Source organism: Calidris pugnax, unplaced genomic scaffold, assembly GCF_001431845.1.
Source record: "Calidris pugnax isolate Ruff unplaced genomic scaffold, ASM143184v1 scaffold132, whole genome shotgun sequence".
Taxonomy (NCBI): domain Eukaryota; kingdom Metazoa; phylum Chordata; class Aves; order Charadriiformes; family Scolopacidae; genus Calidris; species Calidris pugnax.
In genome coordinates, this window is record NW_015090910.1 from 398,940 (window position 1) to 423,954 (window position 25,015).

The window sequence follows — 25,015 nt, forward strand, 5'->3', positions numbered from 1 at the left end:
GTGCTCCTGTAATTCAGTGACACGGGTTAATCTGAATGCACAAGTGCACTGGGAAGGATTAAAAACCTAGTACTGGAAACTTTTATTCTGTTTAACGGTTGTAAAGGCTTTGAGATTGTAAAATGTGCATTAATGCTAAAATCTTCTGTCAGATAAAGTTATAAGGGAAATGAGAGGTTAAATTATTTAGGAAATTTGCTAGAAAAAATCATATAACCTTTGTCTTTAGATCATCTGAAATCGTTTTATGGACAGAGTTTTTTTCTTACATGCTAATTTATCAAGTTGTGATTTTCCTCTGGCTTTGGAAGTGTTCCAAGAAAATGCTGTGTAGCATCGCCTCTAGCCTTTTCCCAAAACTTAACATTCTTACTAACTTTTTGTGAGCTTTGGATCTTACTTGTCTTGGTGCCCTTGACTCCCTGTTAAGCCTCCTCTTTCCTCCTTGGGGGACTGATATTGTCAGGGAAGACTCGTGGCAGAAGGAGAGCTCACAGAGCCACAGTTCCCTTATCCAGGTTTCAGAGATGTGTTGAGCATCCCATTTTCCCTCTGTGCGTGTGATTTGATTGTATCGGGTTTATGGAGAACTCTGTCTTCACAAAAAGAGGCTGTTTTGAATTTTTACAGAACAGAAAACGGTTTTCCTCGTTTTCTACAGCTTGGTAATTGCTGTTGTTTCACAGCTCTGTGAAAATACACCTGTCTTATCAAGTAAGAGAAATTTGGTTCTTTGGAACATCTGGAAATTCATGCTTCTGCATGGAGAAAAAGAATGGTGGAAACCAGGAGATTTTATGCATAGAAGAAAATTCTTCTGTGGCTCCTGAGGTTCTGCTCAAGAGAGGGGTTAGGTCCCTCTATTTACTGCAGCCTCGGCTGGCAAGACGCAAACACAGCCACGATGGCCCCAGAGAATCTCTTCTCCTTGGGGTGGGCTGTGTGGGGCAAACAGGAAATAATTGCTGTGGACCACAAGGCATCCAGAAAGGTTCCTGGATATTTTGCATACCTGAGGCTAACAGAGATCCAGCTCCAGTCTGAAAGCCCGCTGGTGCTGAGGCTCGTTGGAAGAAACGGAAGACACAGGATGCGGGAGTATTTCAGCCCGTACCATCACATGGTCTACTTCCTACATTTTTCAAATCATTTCTGAGACCATTTTGCTTTTAGCAGGTGCCTACAGGATGAAGCACTTCCTCGAGTTTTTCATTTGAAAAGCGTAACACTGGATATGAAAAGCAAGCTACATTATTAAACTAGTTACGGATCGATGACATTTCCCCTTTTTTTTGATGGGACTGCCCTTTACAGAGATGTGCTCAGCCAGCGAGAAGAGAGGGCTGGAACAGTTCTTCTCCCTTGGTAAAACTCAACATTTGCAGCTGCTGAATTTTCCTTATTTGTCTGCCATGTTCCCACTGCTCTGATCTCTCTGGGTTGTTTAGAGTCTATCCTCTTGTTATTTGGGTGCCAGCAAGAACTCTGATGGCTGTTGAACTTCCACCAAAGAGACTCATTAGCAGGTGCCAACCTGCTCAGCAGGCACAGGGCCTGAGGGAGCCTCTGCTGGGTGGTCGACATGTGAATGATCGAAACCATGCTGGAGACTTTTGTTTCAGCTACACCTTCACCCATCTGTGACATAACCAGGCCCAGAGAGTACCACCAAGTGCTCTCTTAAACTACCAAGATAGTGGTTAGAGGTACGCTGTGAGGCTGGGTTAAAGTTTTGTGTTAAAACACGGCACCAACTTCATGCTGGAGAACATTGCCTGACATTCATAGCAGATTAAAGGTGCTCGTCTATCTTCACAGGAAAAAAGTTACTTCAGGGAGTTGCAAGTACAATTTACTTAACGTTAACCCGGAAAAAGTAAGTAAAACCTTGTTTTTTCTTTCATTAGGATCTCCTTAAGTATGGTAAGGGTGTAAAGTCCACCCAGGTGTTTGTTTTGTGAAGATGAGAAGCCTTGATTCCATCCACCCATGGCGGGAGGCCTAGCCACACGAAGGGGAAGACAGGAGGTAACACTCAGTCAGGAAAACCTGACACGGGCCTCAAGCCACCAGCCTTCATAGAACCATGGTTTGGGTTGGAAGGGACCTAAAGATCATTGAGTTCCAAGTCCCTGCCCTGGGCAGGGACACCTCCCACCAGACCAGGTTGCTCCAAGCCCCATCCAGCCTGGCCTTGAACCCCTCCAGGGATGGGGCAGCCACAGCTTCTCAGGGCAACCTGGGCCAGGCTCTCACCACCCTCACAGCAAAGATCTCATCTCCTTCCTGAGATCTCATCTCAATCTCCCCTCTTTCAGTTTAAAACAGTTCCCCCTCGTCCTATGGCTCCCCTCCCTGATCCAGAGTCCCTCCCCATCTCTCCTGGAGCCCCTTTGAGGGCCTGGAAGGAGCTCTAAGGTCCCCCCCGGAGCTTTCTCTTCTTCAGGCTGAACACCCCCAACTCCAGGTGGGATTTCACCAGAGCGGCGCAGAGGGGTTTTTTCACCGCTCTTGTTACCATTTCTAGGCGTTAAAACTCTTCCCGGCCCGGTGAAGGGGGAGGGCGCGAAGCCGAGCGCGGCCCTTTCCCGCCGCTCCCCTCAGCCGCACAAAATGTCCGCCGCCCCCTAACGGTCGCTCCCTGCCTGAGGGAGCTCAACCCCTCGCCGGCCAACGGAGCCCCGCGGAGCCGCCGGGTGAGGGGCTGCCTCGAGCTGTGAGGGCGCCGGGTGAGGGGCTGCCTCAAGCTGTGAGGGCGCCGGGAGGGAAGGGAGGGTGGCGGGGTGGCGCCGACACCTGCCGCCGGGCGGGCTGTCCCCTCAGGGGCTGAGGGAAGGCCGGTGGGTCGTCCCGCCTCACCTGGCTGCCGGTGGGCGCCGCTCGGCTTCGTGGCGCTGCCCTCCGGGGCTTGTGGCAGAATTTACCGGGCGGCGGGGGGGTTCGGCGGCTTCTCCCCGGGCTGCGGTGGGGTCTGCGGCTCGGCCCCCGGGCGGGGGTAAAGGCGTAGCAGGTTTCTGACAGGTTTTCGGGTCCTTGGGGGTACTTTGATTTGGGGAAGGGGTGTGTGTGTCCACCTTTGGCCCAGGCTCTCCCTCCTCCTGCTGCTTCAACCCCTTCCGTTCGCTGGATCTGGCTGCTCAAAAAGCTGCTTTCAGAGAGGAGAGAAGGACCCGCAGGGGCAGGAGTTCATGGGATCGTACACAGAACGTTTAAATTTGGACCTTAAAGATCATGGAGTTCCAACCCCCTGCCCTGGTCGGGGGCACCTCCCACCAGACCAGGTTGCTCCAAGCCCCATCCAGCCTGGTCTTGAAGTTTTTAAGTAAAATTTAAGTAAATTGAGTTGTTGAAACGCCGTGGGCAGGGTGGTGGTGTTCCCCGGGGTCCTGTCCTGTCCTGTCCATGGAGTTCCAACCCCCTGCCCTGGTCGGGGGCACCTCCCACCAGACCAGGTTGCTCCAAGCCCCATCCAGCCTGGTCTTGAAGTTTTTAAGTAAAATTTAAGTAAATTGAGTTGTTGAAACGCCGTGGGCAGGGTGGTGGTGTTCCCCAGGGTCCTGTCCTGTCCTGTCCTGTCCAGCCCCCCAGCCTGGCAGTGTCCTGAGGGGGGTCCTGTCCTGTCCTGTCCAGCCCCCCAGCCTGGCAGTGTCCTGAGGGTTATTTTATTGAACTAATATGTGACCCTTTCTTCCCTCCCATACACGAGTAAACAAGTGCTCCAGACGGACAACTACTGATAATGTCTAAAATTAGGAGTAGGGTTTTTTTGTTGTTTGCTGTTGGCTCCAGAGCAGGTAATGCAGAAGTGAAAAATACGGTTTGTGGTAAATCACACGCACAGATGTTTTCATATTCCTCACAACATTCTTCGGTGTTGTTTTGTGATCTCGCCTGCCTTTGCTGGGCAGTTTCCATAAAATCTCACTCCCCGTGTACACGTGTGCTGTGTCTATTACAGGAACCCAAATTTGTCTATTACAGGAACCCAAATTATTTTGTAAGTGATGTAAATTAGGAGAGCGGGAACTAGAAAAAGCTGAGGAACAACTGAAACAATTCGGTTGTGCTTGCAAGCTGGGTACTCTTCTGGAGAGTGTTAGTTGTAACAGCTGCTACCAGAGCTTAACGAGACAGACTAACGAGAAAGAATAGAGAGCAGATGTAGGTGACTCTTGGAACGTTGCAGTAAAGCTGAGAACGCTGGTGTAAAAGATGCAAATCTCAAATTTCAGCGAGCCTTAGTCCTGATTTGAAAACCCCCCAGTGAATCTGCTCCTCAGCTGAAGGTGAGTACCTTAGGTTGATGAAGGGTGAGCCAGGAATGTCTCCATGCATTGGTGGGGTGTGGGAGGTGCCTGTGGGATGAAGGACAATGGCAAATTGAGGCTATCAATCTGATATGTGAGACATATTTAACGCACTTAATTAGATGATAGAGCAGCACAGTGAATTTTGTTCCTGGAGAGCAGTATTTTATTGCAAATTGGACAACCATACAACTTCCTAGGTTTTGGGGGTTTGTTTTTCCCCCTATTTCCAGATGAAAAGAGATGCCTGTATAACTCTCAACTAGCTTTTTGTTTTCTTTGTCTTGTGAAGCTGCCTACTTTAGTCTTCTATTAGTTTTTAGAAGTACCCTCGACTTCAGTTCAGTTTGACCTGATGTAGGTGGGCTCTGGATGTAGCTGAAATGCGTGAGTTACAGGTACTGTGTTACTTTGTGATCCAACAAAACAATCTGAAGGAAATGTTTCATTTTGTGTCTTTTTTTTTTTTTCTTTTTAATTCCTCTTTTCTGAGCAGGGAAGTGTCTTCCTGTTGGAATGCCTCACGTCAATGCAGCTGTGGCTCTGCAGATCTGCGTGCTCCTCTCTGCGCTCCCCGCGCAGTATCTCATATCCCAGCGGTACGGGACGGACTCGGCTCAGCGCATCCAAATGACAGAAAGGTTGTAAGTCTCTCCTTCCCCACTGCATTTATTTATAAGAGAGTTCCTTCTTTCTCATCCCCCAATGACACTTTGTCCTGGGAAGTTGGAGTGTGGGTGGAACACACTGGCCGTTCCTACGTGAAAACAACATTCAAATCATACCTCAGGCATTTTTGTGGCTTAATGTGACTGTATTTAGTTGTTTAAAGATGTCCTTCAAAATTTGAATAACAACTGTTGTTTCCTTCACATAAAAAATCTGTGTGTGTGCAGGACTGTGTCTTAATCTCACTCTGCTTTTGGACATCCTAATCCATGTTACTGTGGGTTATATCCCTTGAAAAAAGGGAGAAATAAGTGTCCCATTAGTAAGACTAATTCTGACTTTCCATTACCTTTTGACAGTTACTGTAAAAATAGATTTTCTTGCATAGTATGACCCAAAATTGGCAGATGTTGGTATCTTGAAGATGAACCATGCGAAGAGAGACTTCTGTGACTTAGTTTTAATAACAGTGCAGCCTGTGTGGTGCATTGTTGTGTGGTTCATCTGTAGAACTCGTAATGAGAGCAAAAGATTGGCCTTATAAAAAAAGAACTAAGTCTAGCTTTGAGCCTAAAGACCCAGATTTAAATAACTTTCAGGTTTCATGGCATGAGTCAACTACTAATTTTTTAGATCTATGCAAAAATTTTTAGGCTATTTTTAAGAGTCTTTTGGTTACATGTACCATTTTTGAGATGTCTCATGCTCACTATTCTCAGTTGAAACTGCAGAATCTGATGCAATTTAGCAATTCCTATGGTCTGAGGACAGAAAAAGCAAGCAACCTTGTCATGAAAAATGGCATTTTCCCTAATTTACATATGGTTTACTTGTACAAGTGACAACTGAAAGATTAGTAATTTGCAGTCTAGATATTAATCTTGAGGAGAACTTGTTCTGGTCACTGACTTCTTATTTTTTTCCTGTTTGCTACAGAAGCAAAGTTTAAATATTAAAAAAATATTATATACAAGTACTGTAGAAGGTTTTTAAAACAATGTGATCATTATTTTTACTACTAAAGGATAATTGCCTCTTGGAGCAGCTTTACACAGTCTTACTTGAGTCTGGATGCGTGGGCAGATCGTTTAAAGCTGTGGCTATCAAACACAAGGTAGGATGTTACGTACTGTCTGCACTTCATACATCTCAAATGTGGCCTCTTAAGAGGAAGATAGTGGTAGTGGTGAAACTAGTAACAAGGGGGAAATGTCTCTTATTTTCTTTTTGAGACTAATTTGGGACTTTCTGCCAGTTTTAAGAAAACCTTTTGCACGTATTCTACACAAACGTGCAATTTGAACTTCATGCAAAACTAAATATGAATCATGGCAGTAATTCCATGTGGGTTCCATCCTCTACTTTACATTTAGCTGTGAAGACAGGATGATTAACCATATTAATGATTTTAAGCAGCTACACGTTTGGAGGATCAGATCCTACAACATGGGATGGGCATCTTATGCTGGATATGGGAGTAAACTTCAATTAGGAAACACTGATGGGAAATCTGTGGGTTTAGGAAGAAGGGAAACTTGATTATTGGGCATGTGACTGAGTTGGTCTAGAAAAAGTAAGATTATAGCCATTTATATATATGCCATTTTAAGAAGACTTGTCTTTAAATCAGTATAAAATCAGATATGTACAAACTAACTAAACATACTAGACCATGTCTGGAGAGGATAAAAGGCTTGTTTGTGAGATTTAATTCCTGTAGAATAGAAATAGTCCAAAGGTTTTACCTTGCCTGGATCTTCAAAGGTCCTTTGTTATTGATCCATAATCAAGGACGTCAAGTCCTCTGAAGTGTGGAAGGTTCAGGCTTGGTTTTGCCCCTGAGGGAACTGTATAGGGCTGGAAAGAGAAGCTGTGCTTTTCTTAGGTTCCCCATAAATTGCTTTGCAACTTTGTGGAAAGCTCCAGGCATTGCTAAAGATAAAGCCTTCAAAGACCAAATGATCCTTTGGAGCTGTTTGTGTCTCCTGAAAATCTTACAAAGAATTGGTTATCCTAAAAATACATTGACATTTGAGACCTTCCTACTATATTGGCTGCTGTTTTCACCAGCGCAGTCTGACAAGGCAGGGTATTTGCTCATTCCTGTTCTTGTTAACAGGTATTTGTCAGCCTTAAGTCTTCCTACAGATTTGAGCTAAACCAAGACTTTTTCAAAAAAGTGTTTTCTGCTCTCAGTGTCTGCCAGGCGGGGCCAGGGGTGTGAGACTGAAAGAGGGAAGGTGGTGAACACCATGAAAGAGGAAGGAGACCAGGACAACAGATAGATAGTTCTTTGGCACCAACGTGTTGCTGACTGACAGGAGAGGAGAATGTTAAATGTGTTTGTTCACAGACTGCTCTGTTAAAATGCCAGCAGAAGGATAATATCAAATAAGAAAGCTCCCCTTCCTCCCCCCTCCAAGTCCTGAGTTTGCTCGTTGTTTCTTTCCACTTTTCTCTTTTTCAAGATGGAAACGAAACCTATAACCCCCCTCCCCTTTTTCAAGATGTCCCTCCCCTAGTCCCCGCCTTTAATTCACATGAAATTCAGCCTAGTGCAGAAAGAGAAGTTAATATTTATTGTAGCCTTAAGCTGGGACTTAATGCCAGACCCTTTCTCAATGCTAAAGGTAACCGATCTTAAAAGATTTCACAATAGAATTTATAAAAAATACGGAAGAATCACACTGTTGGAGTTCGGAATAATATTTGTTCACCTGTAGAAAATAAATAGGTGTCCTCTGATACAAAAATTATAATGCAGCTTTCGAGTTACTTAGCCAAAGAAATCAGACTTAAGGTCTTTGCTCCTGTTGGAACAAATTCCTTTGTCTTGTGCATTCCTTAAAAGCAGTTTTAATGCAAAACTCGTTCTGTTTGCGCTTCAGTTTTTATCACAGGCTTTGCAGAATCCCTCTGCTCAGACAAATCCTTAAGATAGTAATAATCAGAAGGCCAATTATCCTAAAACTCAGTTTTTAAAGAACTTGTTTGAATGTTGGGTTATTAATTCTACATTTTAGGAATTGGTACTATGGAGAAAAGGAAACTAAAATTGGCGACAATGAAGCAGAAACCCATTCTTATTTTGCAGGTATTAGAGTTTTTGCAGTCTCTTTGAATTTTACTTGTGATACTATCTTTTATAAGGTCTTCCATAGTGGACTTCTAGACTTGCTGTGTAGATGGTATTCTATTTTCTTTTTTTTTTCCCCTTCTCTATAAACAGTAGTGATAATGTTCAGTAAGCAAGCCAGAAGAAGTAAAAGCCAAGGCTTTTTTCCCCTGTGTTGTGTATCAGTACTGATATGATACACTTGCTATATGTATGTATCTGTTTTACTGAAGAGATCTGAGCGTCCCTGTTTTGCATTGATGTATGAAAGAGCAATAGAGCTTTCACATGATTCAAAACTGATTTAGATCAACTTTGTAAAAGGAAAAAGAAACAGTTGACCAGGCTGCTCCTGGAAAGAAATTGCCCCCAGTCAGACTGAACAGAAGAATTTTGTGACCTAAACTGGAAAAAACTAATGGCAAAATCCGTTAGTGTGTGTAAGCACTGAAAAATATTGTATGTAAGGCTTAAGTAATTGTCAATATATACATTTGTTTAGGTTTTCCAAAGCTCTGTTAAGATCAAAGGCATACAAACAGAAAAACGTGTCCCTTGGCTTTGTCAAATATCATAGTAAACTTTGGGGGGGAGGGGAACCAAAGTCCCTTGTTCACTCTGTTATTATTCCATCACGTCTCTTCTGGTAGAAGGCAGGAGAACGGGGGGAGGGGAAGCAAAGTACCTGTTCCCTTGTTCACTGTGTTATTATTCTATCACGTCTCTTCTGGTAGAAGGCAGGAGAATGTCTGTTTAAATGTTTAATATACTTGATCAAACACTTATCCTTGCTAAATCTCTTTCTTGGTTAAATTAGAATCAACTCACGTTCGCAGTCCAAAGCCTGGACATATTCAGTTCAGCGTGGGACAGGTAATGGTTCACAAAGGATTTGGCTACTCGGGAGTCATCGTTGGATGGGATGAAAAAGCTAAAGCTCCAGCAGAATGGCTACAGCACAGATACCCTCCAGCCAAACAGGTCTGAATGCATCAAACTCTTGCTTTATTAATACACAGACAGAATTAATTTGAGCTAAAAGACCCCTTGGAAACATTGTGGCAAAGAGAGGGTTGTATTTAAAGTAGCGGCTTCAACCTGGAATGTTTGAGTGGGTGGATTTCTACTTCTTACTAAAGTTGAGAGGCTGCTAAATCTTTGATCTGATCATCCAGAATTGGTAACAACCCTCATTGCACCCAAGAAATGCGAGTAATCCTTGGTGTTTAATCCATTTCAGTCAGAAAGCCGTGTTTTTGGGGATCTGGATGCTCGGAATGTAAATCTATTTATAGACAGAATAACTTGGGTTAAAAGACCCCTTGGAAACACTGTCCCGGGCAGACTTTAACCTCGTGGCAAAGAGAGGGTTGTATTTAAAGTAGCGGCTTCAACCTGGAATGTCTGAGTGGGTGGATTTCTACTTCTTACTAAAGTTGAGAGGCTGCTAAATCTTTGATCTGATCATCCAGAATTGGTAACAACCCGCGGCTTCAACCTGGAATGTTTGAGTGGGTGGATTTCTACTTCTTACTAAAGTTGAGAGGCTGCTAAATCTTTGATCTGATCATCCAGAATTGGTAACAACCCTCATTGCACCCAAGAAATGCGAGTAATCCTTGGTGTTTAATCCATTTCAGTCAGAAAGCCGTGTTTTTGGGGATCTGGATGCTCGGAATGTAAATCTATTTAACGGGGTATTTTTGTTAGAATTCTTGAGGCTTTTCAAATTCTCCAGCCAAAGCCCTTGTTGTTTTTGAAAATCAGATGCTAAATCTTTGCTGGCAGTGCTGCTCTGAGAATACAGCCCTGACACGCTGCTTCGGTGGCGGGAAGGCACCCATCATCACGTCAGAGGACTGAAAATGAGGAAAAAATGAGAAACTCTGGCTGTAGCATGGAATTCACTCACTCATGAGTTTAGTTCCTTCCCTGCTGCAATTTTATCCACCTGCCGCTCATCTGTGGCTTCTAAAGCACCTGTATCTTTCCTTTCTTTTCTCCTCTCCTTTCCTCCTCTCCATTTTTCCCATTGTTTTAATTTCAATAGTGATGACACGTGGGTTCAGTGTGTGCCTTTTGTTTGGTTTGGTTTTTTTTTTTTTTGAAACTTGCCTTTGCCTTTTCACATTACATGAATTGGGTATGAAAAATGCCTTTTGGCCTTTAAGAGGCAACGATGGAACTTGGTCCTTGAAAAATCCCCTCTTGGCATTAGCCAGGCTTTCAGCCCAACTTTTCCCTGTCCTTTCTATGACTTTCAGTTCTCTGCCTCATCATTTACTACACTCTTTATCAGGGAGAGGAGCCATAGGATGAGGGATAATGGTTTTAAACTGGAAGAGGGGAGATTTAGGTGAGATCTCAGGAAGAACTTCTTTGCTGTGAGGGTGGTGAGAGCCTGGCCCAGGTTGCCCAGAGAAGCTGTGGCTGCCCCATCCCTGGAGGGGTTCAAGGCCAGGCAGGATTAATCATATTGTTCTGTTTATACCAATCATCTGGCATATTTTGGGAGTTTTCAAAGTTAGATTCTGCACCCACAGGCACTGTAAAAATAATAGTAAGCTGCACTTTTCCTTTCTTGGCCAGAAGATTTTTATGTATACACAGAAGTTGCTCAGAAGACTGTCAGAGCTGGGGTTAAGTTCTGAATTTCCCTTAAGTTTCCTCTTTCCCTCTGGTATTTTCTGCTGCCACTTGTGAAGGAAGAAGGGTAAGGAACCAATTGTTAAGGGACCTGGATACATTAACATCTTGCCTCCAAAAAAAATGTTTCAGATATGCCAAGAACTTCACATATTACAGTTTTGATTGTTTTATACTTAATTTTCTGAATTGATGTTGATAAGATCATAAGACTGAAGTCCCTGCATGTATATATTGAGTGGGTTTAGGTTCTGTAAGCCTTGGGCGAGTCACCTGCTGATATCATGGGATCTTTAGTCATCACCTCCCCTTGAGGTTATTTGTTTTCCTTCTGTTTTTACAGGATCTAAAAGATACTCCTCACTATCGAATTCTAATTAACAAAGCAAATGGATTTGGCAAATCTACAGCTTACGTTCCTGAGGAAGAGATAACAATTATTATGGGATTAGAGGTAGTATTTATTTTTTATTCACTTGCAACATGTTTGTTTTCCTGCACCTTTAGAAGTTGGCTGACCTTTCGCTTAATAGATACTATCGCTTAGATAGATACTATCTAAGTTAGTGAAAACTTAAGAGAGAAAGCAGAGAAACAAATTACTCCTGTACTTCTGAGTATGTGTTTTTGGAAGGTGATAAATGACCAAACCCATGTACTGCCTGTATCCAACTGCCCAGTTGGATACAAGTGTTTTAGCAGTTATATACAGACTGTTGCAGACACGGATTTTGTTTTAGGATTTCCCTGACCTATCAAAGTTGGACGAATCATTTAATCTCTTTCTACCGGATCTAGCAAAGTATATCACTTTCTCAGTCCTGCATTTCCAACAGCTGCTGCCCAGACTGAATAATGTCTCCTTTCTTAACTTAAACAGCTAATGAGGAGTTTTCAAAAAGTTAACTGTAGTAACTTTATTGATTCTTTTAAGTATCAGTTTGTATTTATTTATAAGCTCATTCTGTATTTATTTATAAGCTCATTCTGTTGCTTATTCAACCTGAAATATTACTTTCTCAGGTGCATCACCCTGACCTGAAAGCCTATTTCAGTGGATATGATGGATCAAAATACATTATGCAGCCGTGGCTGAAGGAAATCTACCCTCATGACTGAAGTACTGAAGTGGCTGTAGGTGTGACGTACACACAGACATCTGTCCTTTTTAAACTTGAGAAAATAGAATAAAACTCATGTATATTTTTCCTATGATGAAATAAAACTTTCCTAAGCATGTTTTATGTTGGACAATCTGTTTTGTTAGAAGCAAACGCGGTTCATGTTTAATTGGGGGATTAATTCCCTTCCAGATTTGGGAGGAAAGGTTTAAATCCAGCCCCATTGCAGGCAGGAGTAGTCGAGGTTTGGCACATCAAGTATCTTACCCTTTTACAGAGGCAGTTAAGAATTCTAGTTTCAGAATAAACAATAACCTTAATTTTAGGGGACAGAGCTAAATAACAGCAAACAGGAACTGAAATTTCTGGGGAGGGCTGTAGTAAGTAAATCCGGTGATACTTTAACTATTCTCTTCATAAAATGTCATTCTTAACACCCTCTCTTAACTCTACTTGCTACCAGAAGATTAAGAAAAACAACAATAAACTCAAGAAAGTATAAAAAAAATTTTATTAAGAAAATGTGTAGGATTTGGAAGTTTCTAGAGCAACTTGTTTCTTCTGTTTTCTTTTCCCTTTATCTCAAACACAGCAAACACTCTACACGAAGCGTAAGCCGTGGCGTTCTGGATTCTTTGCTGCAGAGTCAGCGAGTCTGGGGAGGTCGATAGATGACCCTCTGCGTGGCCTCCCCATTCTTTGGTTTCTTCTTCTTTTATTAATAAAGGTTTTCCCAAGGACAGGCCAAAAAGGCGACAGACTTCTTGGGCTTTGCGCCGCGTGTTTCCAACGGCGGCAACGCACACCTGACGGCTGGGAGGCAGAAGAGGCACCAGGATAACAAGCAGGGCCAACGGGTGTGTGAGTATTCACAGACTCACAGAATGACATGAGGTTGGAGGGGACCTCTGGAGATCATCCAGTCCAACCCCCTGCCAGAGCAGGGTCACCCAGAGCAGGTCCCACAGGAATGTGTCCAGGTGGGTTTGAATGTCTCCAGAGAAGGAGACTCCACCACCTCTCTGGGCAGCCTCTGCCAGGGCTCTGCCACCCTCACAGCAATGAAGTTCCTCCTCAGGTTTAGGTGGAACTTCTTATGTTCAAGTTTGTGCCCGTTCCCTCTTGTCCTGTCCCTGGGCACCACTGAAAAAAGCCTGGCCCCATCCTCCTGACACCCACCCTTTAAGTATTTATAGATGTTGATCAGATCTTATTTCTTCTCTAGGTTTACTTCTTGGACCAGCCATGATTCTTTTCTCTAAAAGAGGCAAAACCCAACCCAAGATTAAACTTCCCCCTGTCAGGCTGGATATTAGGAAAAATTTTTTTACTGAAAGGGTTCTCAGCCATTGGAATGGGCTGCCCAGGGAGGTGGTTGAGGCCCCATCCCTGGAGGTGTTCAAAAGACAGGTTGATGTAGTGCTGGGAGGTCTGGTTTAGTGATGATGCTCCTTGTTTGTTGTGTGGGTGTCTATTTTTGTCAGTCAGGTTGACGGTTGGACAAGATGATCTTTAAGGTCCCTTCCAACCTAGAAGATTCTGTGATTCTGTCCCCTCAATGTCAATAGGAGAAGCAGGACTTGGAATAATTAACACCTAAAATATCAAGACCATGAGCTTCAAAGTAGCAAGGTTCAGTGCTGAGCGAGCACTGCACAATGTGCTCTTCAGATCCTGTCACCAGGTAAGAGTCACGGCAAAGGTACTTGGAATTACCAGTGTCTGGTGACACCCTTGTACCTTCCTGAATAAATACAAATCAAGCCTACACGTGCTGATGTGACTGAAGTCAAATCCTGTTGACTTCGTATTCCCAGGAGATCATAGTTCCAGTGGAAATCGGGGGAAAATATTTAGCATTAATTCTGCTTTGGCACAGGGACACTGTAGAAAGAACAAGCCGCTTCTTCTACACTGAACGGCATTAATTCATATTTGAAACAAATACTGATATAATTGAACATACATTTTAATGGGCGTGAAGGAAACCAGTAGCTCCCATTACAAACAGTATCAACGATGTGTTTGTATTAATTGTTACCTGGGGCTGCAAATCTTGTGGGAGGGAACTCACCGAAGGGCGTCCGCGGCTTCTGGCGTGTGGTAGAAGTGAGGTGGGCTGACGGTAACGGAGGGTCCCAACTTCTCAATCAGCAGATTGCAAACACTCTGCATTTTCCCAAAATCACTGAATGTAACACAGACCTGGGAGTGAACACAGACATCACACAAGTTAATTTTTTTTTGGCAATTTTCCTCTAGGATTATACTCATTTTAATACAAGTGTGGAAAGTCAGACATGTACAACCTAATTAAACACACGCAGGAGTAGTCTAACGCTAGCATTTATTTCCTTAGAACACTTTTATACAGCCCTAGAGACTATCGTTAGGTTTGCCACAGAAAGGAGTTCATAAAATTGAGGATTAAGAAATGCTTTTTTGTGGTATGTGGACAATTTGAGGAATGAACGTGCTCTTTGGGACGCGTGCCTAGATGCATCCGGGTTCTTCTTCCCTTTTTTAGATTACTCAGCGTTAGTTACGCAGAAGCCCAAGCGAAACGACGTGGAAAACATTGTGTGGGAAGGATGATTACATTTTAATTCCAAGCATTAGGATCAAGAAACCTAAACTCTGAGCTGAAACTAAGCCAAGCTCAGACCAGCTCGGAGGGGCTCAAACCCCGGTGTTGGCTGAACACAGTCGCCCCATCAGGGAACGGGTGCTTCAGACTCAGATTAAAAACAATTTAAACATCTATCTATCCGTGGCTTTGGCAATAAAAAGTGTTAAATACAGATGTGCCAGGGGATTTCCCAAGGGCTACAAGGCAGGGATTGCTGTCAGCCCCGGATCCAGACCCCCCAGGGAAGTGCCAGCCAAGTGGCAACTTTCCAGGCAGGAGCCAGCCTTCATCCATGGCAGAGCATGGTCACCAGGAGCAAAGCAGCTACAGCATTGCAGAATCAGAAACCCTGGCTCCCAAACTCTTTTTTTAGAGGAACTAAACCCTCATCTTCTCTTCCCAGTGCTCTCAGCACCAAGTCAGGCTCACCTTCTCTCTTATCCTACTCTTTAGTTTTACACACTAACGCAGCTGTGACAGGAAGGGAAGAAAAAAAGCTGTGGTAAAGAAAATTCCACTGCCAACCCCAACAATCAGAGACTCATAGAATGACATGGGGTTGGAAGGGACCTCTGGAGATCATCTCCTCCAACCCCCCACCAGAGCAGGGTCACCCAGAGCAGGTCCCACAGGAACGTGTCCAGGTGGGTTTGAATGTCTCCAGAGAAGGAGACTCCACCACCTCTCTGGGCAGCCTCTGCCAGGGCTCTGCCACCCTCACAGCAAAGAAGTTCCTCCTCATGTTTAGATGGAACTTCCTCTGTTCAAGTTTGTACTTGTTCCCTCTTGTCCTGTCCCTGGGCACCACTGAAAAAAGACTGACCCCATCCTCCTGACACCCACCCTTGAAGTATTTATAGGGACTGATCAGATCCCCCCTCCAGGCTAAAAAGATCCAAGTCCCTCAGCTTTTCCTCAGCAGAGAGATGTTCCAGTCTCCCCCCAAGTCAGCCCTGTGATGGCTGTGGTCCTCACAGGGGCCTATCCCAGGTACATGGTCCAGAAATCCAAGTTCTGGCACGTTGGCTGCACTGCAGGAGCTTCCTGTGCACGTACCATCGATGCACCGTGTGGGGAACGAGATAATTCAAGGAAGCTGAACCTCTCCGTGAGAGAGGAGGGGGCTCCTTCATACACAGCCTAAGGAGATTTCTTTCTTCAGGGGGAGTTTCTCACCATCTATAAAAAACATACATCCTCTTGTGCTTGTTTTGCCAGAAAAATGTCATAGTTGTACTTTGTGGAAAGCTGGGCTGTCTCGCTGAGAGGACTGTCAAGATGCTTTCCAGATTGCTCTCAGCCTTCACAAGATTAGTTCCCTCAAGGGGATGAAACAAAAGAACGATCAAACAAAAGAACTGTGGGTCTTAAGAGATAAACTGCTCCGACTGGGGCAGGTCTGGGCACTCAAGGACTTCACAGGTAAAAAAAGAAGCATGTGATCAGGTACCCTCAGGGGCAGAAAATAAGCTGTGAATTTTGTTGGGTTTTTCCCAAAAAAATCGGAGTTTTCATTTCAATTTCTTCAATTATGATTCAATTTCTTCAATTATGATTAAACTTAAAAAGTGTGAAAAAGTAATATGAGGGTATGCAAAACCCTTATGGACATTATGAGGTTTGGATAAGGCCATAAAGGACAAGAAGTTACTGTTTATAAGGAGGGAAGCACGTGAAGAAATGCACAAACCCAACATAATCTTCATCCCATGAGATCATCAGGCAATAAATGAACTATTATGAGGAAGACGTTACAGAGCTTTGTGATCTCACACACAGCTTCATTCTGCTGGGTCTTTTCCTTTGTTACAGCATGAATTAAAACTTATCTCCTTACAGTTGAAAGCGTATCTTGAATTCTTAATTATACCTTAAAATAGCTATTTGTGTGGGAACTTCTTCAGTCTTCTAAACCCTCTTACAGTAGACAAATGGGGAAAGAGTTTATAGAATGAAATAATTCATGGCATCTACAATTTTATCTATAACAAACATGATGGCAAACTCTTCAGTAAAGAAGCAAGTGGAAGTTAATTTGAAATTAATTTCTACTGCTACCGAAGGCAAAAACACTGGCCAATGGAACTTCATGGGTTTATGAAGCTGCACTAATGAAACGAGTACATCCATAAAGAGGGAAACGAGGAGAAACTAATCCCTGCATAAACAACAACCAGAAGTCCCTACTGAAGTGTCCAGGGCAGCCAAAGCAGCAGTGCTATGGCTAAATTTTTCAGGTTCTGCCACCACCACATGCCACTGATGCATATCTGAAGACTCATTTTAAAATCTAAATTTTGTTCTCGAAATTCTTGATTATTTCTGTATTTATTGCTGTTACTTAGATGAGAATGTGCCTTAAAGCAAGCAAGTGAACTAAAGAGCCTGAACCCTGTTTTAGAGGATTGTAAATAACAGCTCTATAAAACAGCTTTGCAGACTCCCAGGTTTACTTCATAGGAATCTGTAAATTTGCTGGGTACTCATTAAAGTTTGATGCTCTAAAAAGATTCATTGACTGAAAACACATCATTTCCCTCAGTGAATGTTTCCAGCACAGCATTTATTTCTCACTATAGCATGAACGTGCCAAAATACACTCCCCTGAGCTGCTTTTGAAGTAAATGTGATTATTCCCACAATATTTTGCTTTCGCACAGGACTTTTTACCTACAGAATTCAAAGTCAATTACCTAGGAAACAATTAGCTTTGCTTTCCTTGCAACAAGCTGATGGCAGAGTCGTGTAGAATAGACCAAAGTCCAGGTGCTGTTCACCTGTGGCTTAAGCAGATCTAGATTAGGGCTGCCACCCCACTCTTGTCCCCCACCTGCTCTTGTCCTTTGCATTGCATTGCCTCCAGTTCAGGGGGCCAAAATAATTTGGGGAAAAAAAAAAGCTAATCTGGAAAAACAAACAAACAAAAAAAGGTATTAACTGGAGCAGCTTCCTGAACTGACCTGTCAGTCCTTGCAAAAAGTTGAGGGCAGGAAGGGCTGAGGGCGAAGGAGAGCGTGGGTCTTCCTTATTATTCTTTTTATTATTGTTTTTAGTTAGGTTGAATACATACCTCTGCTTCCATTTGATAAGTATCTTCTACTCTACTAAAATCCTCTGTTACAGTCATATTTTCTTCCTAAAACAAAGTACAAAAATATAATCTTAAAAGACAGAATAAGTACACATCTATTGGAAAAGCTGTGCCCTGTAAAAGTTGAACTATTTTGCCTTATTACTTATGACCTCGCAACACAAATCAGGGATTTTCCATACAAATCTCTTCAGTTAAAAACTAGCTGGATGTTAAAGACTTCTTGGCATTTAAAGTAAATTATACAGTAGCTCTACAATGTAATTTTGCTGGTGTTCACTGGAAGAGAACAATGAGGTCTTAAAAGTGCCTGCTAGCTAGTGGGTAACTGTAAATTCACCCGCTTCCAAAAACTAGAAGCCTCAATTGTTTTCAGAAAGTTATTATGTGAAAAGTGCTTTTCAGGCCCCTATTTGTGACTTGTAGCAACAGTGATGGGAAGAAGGACTGAGCACTGGGTATTCTGGCAGAATGGTAACCTTTAAAAGAGGCTGCGTTACCCCACAGACACCACGGCTGCACAGAGCACCAGCATATCCCCTAAGAATTATAAATAAAATACTGAGCTAACTAAGGTACAGAATAACTCCAGTTACAGCCAAATATTCGGTCTAACAATCACATTTCTTTCACCCACTTCTCTCTTTGGTAAACAGTTTGGATGAACAATTTCTGTAAAATTACTGCAACACAACCAAAAGCGGAGTTTACAATTTAATTGTAAATACAACTTTGCATTTAATACCTGGGAACTGCAGGGAAGCAGATACTAAGCCTTCCAATTACTGAAAAACTTTTACTTATTAAATGTATTTGCGTAGGAAAACAATATTTGCTTTCAGTGTTGACACATTTCAAAAGATGCTTGGTGACAGAGTATTTCCTACAGAGGATCAAATCTTCACATAGCATACATGCAGAAATATGACATTAATCAAAAGAAGCATTTTCCTTTTAAAAGATCTAATATGGAAATTAGATCCAGAATTACCATTGCGCAGCAGCCTACAAGAAACATATTTTGAAAATTCAATTTTATGATTGATTGGCAGTGCTCGAATACAAGCACAATGATCCTGGTTTTGGATAACCCTGGGCAAGGAACCAGGGCCAGTTAGTCCCTAAAAACCATATTTCCCCTTTTGCAGTCGTAGGTTTGAGGTGCTTTGGCTGCCTGTGGTTTGCTATAGAGGGCTCAGGTCAGTCCAGCACCAGCAACTCATTTCATTTACCAAATGGAGAAAATCTTACTATTTATGATCATATCCAATTAAATTGACAAGGAAGATTTTTTTTTTTCTAAAGCTCTTACAGATCTCATAGAAATAACCAAACAGAAAAGCTTTTTTTCTACAACTCATTTTTTGCAAAAATAACTATACTGTAATAAAACTTTTGAGTGATCACAGAAAAAGTGCATTTGTTTTTCTTTGTCCCTGCTCCTTAAGGCTTTTTTTTTTTTTTTAAAAAAAAAAAAGTTCTCTTTCCTGCTGAACAGATTAAAATCTTCTAATTTGGTTTTGCTCCCTGCAAAGTCCCTGTGTATTTAAGGACAGTGCCATCCTGTGGCTCCAGGCACTATAGCAACATCAACACAATCCGAGTGAAAGATCATCTTGTGCCATCTATTATCAAATTTCCCTCACAGCTAATTTTTCTCCCACCAGGTTTGAAAGTAGCTGTAGGGTTATTGAGGACAAATGAACGAAATAACTGCTTAAGTCATAACAAGGTGATACATCTTCTGTTAGATACCTTTTTCCTGGTTAGGAGCCTGTTTTGGACAAAGATATGGAAAAGAAAGGGAGGTGACGACAGAATTTTAAATTGGAATCAAGACTTCAACTACATCAAAAGAAAAAGGGTTTTTTTTCCTACTGCCTGTGTCTACTGCTCATATTTTGGCCGAGGAGCTACCCATCTGATGGCAACAGCCACAGGAAAAACAGTTTTCACTGCGACTTAGGGAAAGCTACACTTGTGAAGTGTGAGGTGTTCTGGATTTCTGGAATAACTGTCTCCATTTTCTAAATCTGAGGGCTAAGAATCACAGTAGGAAAAATTAAAAGAATTAAACATGTTTGTTATGTGATGAATCAATTACCCCAGAAACTATTGAATTTAACCACCCTTGCATTCTGCTTATACAGCCTCTTATCTGAGCCAGTGACATAAACCATCACTGCTGCCGGTACCCAAAAAGCAACAAGGAAAAAGACAGTCAATATCCCATTGAGCTTATAATATCGAGTCTAGAACTGTGCTTTGCCTTCTATTTTCCTTCTTTTCAACAGAACAAGATCTTATCTAGCCTTTCCTCTGACCCATCTGCTGCTTCTGAACAGTATCTTCCTCCCAGGACCATCATGTCCACCCTCTTCCCAGGGAAAACCAGGAAAAAACAGATAAATTAGCCAAAACACGCTTCAAGCTATTTAACAATACAGTATGAGAAAAGCCTATCTGCAGATAAAGTTGTATCTTCTGCTCCTGGTTACTGAGTTAATAAAACTGTGAGACCTTTTTATGAAACACAAGCTCAACACAATCTGAGTGAAAGATCATTTTGTGCCATCTATTGCAAAACTTCCCTTGCAGCTAATTTTTATCCCACAAGATTTGCCAGTAGCTGTATGTGTTATTGAGGATAAATGAAGGAAGTCATTCCCTTAGTAAGGGAAAGTGTTTATAGTTTGGAAATGTACACTAATGCACCCTCGTGGCGAGCTACACTGATATTTGTAGTTATAAATAAATAAACCTGGGGGCACTTGGAAATGTCTCTTAAAACCTACTTGCACATTTGGACTGATATATCCAATATAACTTTGCATTATGAAAAATATCTAAACAACCCAAAGAGTCAGCTTCAACATAGCATTTTTGTTCTTTAAAACACCCGGTAGTCTACAAAAGGTGATGCCTTATGCAGGTTTCTACTTTTCTTATTCTAAATCTTATACAAGATTTTGTAACTGAGTGAGCAAAACCTCAAAATCTTTCTTTTTAACTGACTGTATGGATGTGCATCCATAACTGAGAGTCCTAAATAACAGGTATGAAATATGGAGAATATTGCACACATATCCAAGGATATATCCCAGTACAGACAAACTCTAAGCCAGAGCCCACTGGGTATAGTTTTGTGAGCTGGTTTATTTGTTTATTTGGTTAAATAATACTCTGACTGGTACAACAAATGTTATTGCTGTTATTTTGAAACAAGATGGCGAATGCCAATTGTTAGATACAGCGATTAAAGAAGTGTCATCTCCACACCATTCCCCACATAAATCATAGGTGGTAAATATAAAACCAGTTTGCTTCTAGAGAAAGAGAAAAAAAACATTACTTTTGAGCAGCTGGGCTGAGTAAGAGATTGGCTTCCCCATTGATTTTCCTTTCCCTGCAGCCTTCAAAGCAGATTCTGTGCTCTGAAGTGCTGCACATACTTACAGCTCTCTATAAATAAATGCTACTCTGTGCCTCTATTTCTGATTAAAAGCCTGTGTAAATATATATGGAAATTAGGTGCTGCCCCCAGGCATCCTGACAAGCTGCTCATGCAAACTCCTACCGCTGCAAAGGTTACGCACTTCTGATCTCACAGACTTCCTACAACAGCAACAACAAGGGTTAAGGAAATTGGTCCACGGGTTAATTAAAAATAAATACATAGAATAGCCAGCTGATTTCTAAAGAGACTTGTGACAACCAGAACCATATGGAGGTTGTGAAGAGAGATTAATTTTACAGTGGTCTAGAACGGTATTAGTTACAAGTGATGTTAGCAAATGCAGTTAAGAACAAATTGCCAGCAGTGAGAGTTGTTAGCAGAAAAGCTTCAAGGCAAATAAAAGCTCCAGCGGTGGAGTGATTTAAAATTGGATGGAACAAAGCACTAAAAATTATACCGCAGGGAACCACTCTGAAAAAAAAAATAACTTCATGTTGTTTTTCTCCGAGTTCCCTAGAGCTAACACTTTGCTAACACCGAGAAACCCACAGCTTAAGCAGCATTTCACAGTCCCTCAAGTAAGCAGAAAGAACTAACATTTTCATTCTCCAACATATAGCATCTCTGAAACAGCAAAAGATTACTGTGAAATTATTATAGCATTCGGTGTCTGATTACAGCTTCGACGCTGCAAAAAGAATCCACTCTCCACCTAGATTACACCACCACTGCTTACCTGCTCCCATTATGTTTCTGAATCTGACTGGTTATACCCAAATATAACCACTTGTTTGTCCATACTTAATTTTGCATCTATTTTTCCTAGCCTAGAGTAGTGCTCACAGCCTCTCTAAAGGATCCTTAGTTATCTAGCATCCTGCTAACTCCTTTTGCTTGCCATCCGCCCTGTGTCGAATGCTCCGTGTTACCCCAATTCAATCAGGCTCATGTCAGAACTAGAAGTCAGTCACTCAGATTCACTGTAGGGTAAGTATCTGCAATTATCTTTCCTCATCTATCCAAGCTCTGAAGAGCTATTTAATTGCAGCCAGGATGAAAATACGCCATCATCTGACAGCTCACCACGGTGGTGGCTACAAAGATTAGTGTTTTCTCTATTAATAAAAACAAATGCATGATGAGTTGCCTCGTTTTCCTCTGTTCCTCTTAAAATCCACCAGACTTAAAACTCCTATTAACTCACTTAACAGAAATTGAAGGTTTTCAACCTGTACTCCCATACAAAAACGCCCCGGTTCTGACCACACAAGTCATTCTGATGGCCATGGAATTGTGCTCCCCGTGACAGACACGAGCCTGCTATGTGTTTGGGAAAAACATAGGGAGCAGGATCACGTATCTTGCCCACAGCAGCCTCCACATCTCCTCACCAATCTAGTCCCAGAGCTGCAAAATGAGCTTTTTTTAAGTCAGGGGTTAAGGGGCAATTTTACTGCCTTCTTTATACCTGAAAAAATGCTTTGTTTAGCTAATACAGAAACAGAGACAGCAACACTATCAGTTTTAAAAGAAAACAGTAAAACTTATTTTGTTGGGGGGAAAAAAATGGTGGGATCAGCAGTTACCTTCAAATGCATACAGCATTTTTAACTGCACAGCACTGTTTAGGTTTAGTAACTTACTCTCTTACTTTGCACTTATTAATACTGAATTGCATTGTAATATCGTGCAGTATCACGAAACCCTCCTGCCAGTCTTTGTTTTTTACTACATTGAATAATTTGGCGTTGATCACAAACTCTGCCATCTCCCTTTTCCCCAGCTCATTTGTTAACACACTAGAAAGGCACAAGCTTCCTGGGGGAACTTCAATGGTAAGTAAATTTCAAAAGCAACCACTTATTCCATAAAAGATCAGCTTTGTTTTAAGAGTCCTAGGTGTGGAACGCTCTCCAAAATTGTTTCATAAAATCCAAAACCATCAGCAGCACAATTGGTAGGACAAACATCACCCTTACAGAACATGTACAGGTTTGTGGGGGGTTTTGTTGTGGTTGGACTCCATAATCTCAAAGGTCCCTCCAACCACAAAGATTCTGTGTGGACAAAGCTTTAAAGGCAAGACTACAAGTGACAAAATGACTTCCTGAGGAAAAAAAATTACTATGGCACAGGAACTTTTGGAGTCCACAAGGGGCTCCTTGTCACTTCAGCTATCTTGATCACATCTCGGGTTTTTTTTTTCCCTCTGCTTAAGTGCAATAAGAAAAAAGGAGGAGGAAAAAGCTCTTTCGGCATTTGTGGCTAAGCTATGGGAAGCACAGAGTTATGCCGACACACACATGTAGAGGTTGTTATTTGTACCCCTTTATCAGTCTCATCTGTCCGCAGGTGAGGATGCTGTATCACCTGCCAAACAGTCGAAGCAAGGATGGTTTCCCCACGCAAAACAATCATCCGGCCACGGAGCCCGTGTAGGGACATTCAGAATCACAGAATCATCTAGGTTGGAAGAGACCCTCGGGATCATCGAGTCCAGCCATCCACCCTACCCTAAAGTTCTCCCCTACACCATCTCCCCCAACCCCACATCTAAACGGTTCTTAAACACAGCCAGGGATGGGGACTCAACCCCCTCCCTGGGCAGCCTGTTCCAATGCCCGACCACTCTCTCTGTGAAGAATTATTTCCTAATGTCCAGTCTAAACCTACCCTGGCACAACTTGAAGCCATTACCCCTTGTCCTGTCATCTGTAACTTGGGAGAAGAGACCGACCCCCACCTCTCTACAGCCTCCTTTCAGGGAGTTGGAGAGAGCAATAAGGTCTCCCCTCAGCCTCCTCTTCCCCAGGCTGAACACCCCCAGCTCCCTCAGCCTCTCCTCATAAGACTTACTCTCCAGACCCCTCACCATCTTTGTTGCCCTTCTCTGGACCCGCTCCAGCCCCTCAATGTCTTTCTTGTGGTAGGGGGCCCAAAACTGGACACAGCCCTCGAGGTGGGGCCTCACCAGTGCCCAGTACTGTTGTGCTGAGGTTGGCCAAGCCGCAGCCTCCCAAAGGCCGGCAGGTTTCCACAGCAGTGCCCCAGAGCTCCCAACCCCCCGTTACTCCTCCGCTACCCACACACCGCTCCCCGGGGCTCCTCAACGGCCGTCTTTCCCCTCGGGGCTGCCGCTGCCCCTGTCACCGGTAGGGTAGAGGACGGGGGAAGGGGGGGGACACCGGCGGCCGGGAGGACCCCGCCGCTAAGGGAGCTGCCCCTCCCGCTCCTCCCCTCAGCCTTCCCCCGGGGGAACCGCCCGCCCCTCGCCACAGAGGAATCTCTCCCCCCCCCCGGCTCTCACCGGGACGCCGCGCTGCCGGGCGGTCTGGGCGATGTACTCCAGCCGGCGGGTCACGCTGCTCCGCGCCTCCCCGGCCTCCCCCTTCCTGCTGCTCAACCGCAGCGACACCCGCGCCCTGTCCGGGCCGGCGCTCAGCGCCGCGCTGCCGCTGACGTGCACCTCCCGCCCGGATGGCACCGGGGGAGGGCCGCCACCTCCAACCGGGAGCGGGGTGGGGGCCGGGGCCGGGAGAAGCTCGGCGAAGACGCGGGCGGGGGGCGAAGAGGGCAGCGCCATGTTGGCGGGCCCCTCACGGTACCATGGCAACCAACGCCGGCGCGCCCGCTGCACCCTGGGAGACCTCACTTCCGCTTCCGACCGGCCGCCAGACCGGGGCTCCTTTCCGCCATGATGGGTACCGAGGCGGAAGTGCTGGTACCGCCCGCCTGTGGGGATCCGCCATGATGGGTACCGAGGCGGAAGTGCCTCTGCCGCCCGCCTGAAGGGATCCGCCATGATGGGTACCGTGGCGGAAGCGCCTTTGCCGCCCGCCTGAGGGGATCCGCCATCACAGCCATCGAGGCAGCGCGGCTCTGGTAAATGGCTGCAAGCTGTTAGGGACGCTGTGGCAGGGGAGGTGCAGGTGCACGTCTCCTGAGGAAAAGCTACCCCCTCTCAGTCATTTTTGACCTAT

General features: G+C 43.7%; 2 protein-coding genes across 2 annotated transcripts; one reads left to right on the plus strand and one right to left on the minus strand.

The window, feature by feature from the left end:
• Nucleotides 1-2,613: 2,613 nt before the first annotated feature.
• On the plus strand, nucleotides 2,614-11,974 carry LOC106892269. Its single transcript, XM_014949330.1, has 7 exons — nucleotides 2,614-2,729; nucleotides 4,804-4,951; nucleotides 6,001-6,090; nucleotides 8,000-8,070; nucleotides 8,909-9,072; nucleotides 11,081-11,191; nucleotides 11,761-11,974. The coding sequence occupies exons 2-7, from the start codon at nucleotides 4,824-4,826 to the stop codon at nucleotides 11,854-11,856; spliced, it is 660 nt and encodes a 219-aa protein (XP_014804816.1). The 5' UTR covers nucleotides 2,614-2,729; nucleotides 4,804-4,823; the 3' UTR covers nucleotides 11,857-11,974.
• Nucleotides 11,975-12,346: 372 nt separating this feature from the next.
• On the minus strand, nucleotides 12,347-24,642 carry IRAK1BP1 (interleukin 1 receptor associated kinase 1 binding protein 1). The gene is made up of 4 exons (XM_014949329.1): nucleotides 24,343-24,642; nucleotides 17,558-17,623; nucleotides 13,933-14,063; nucleotides 12,347-12,671 (listed from the first exon to the last, which is right to left on the minus strand). Exons 1-4 carry the CDS (start codon nucleotides 24,616-24,618, stop codon nucleotides 12,401-12,403), a joined length of 744 nt encoding a protein of 247 aa, XP_014804815.1. The 5' UTR covers nucleotides 24,619-24,642; the 3' UTR covers nucleotides 12,347-12,400.
• Between the last annotated feature and the right edge of the window lie 373 nt (nucleotides 24,643-25,015).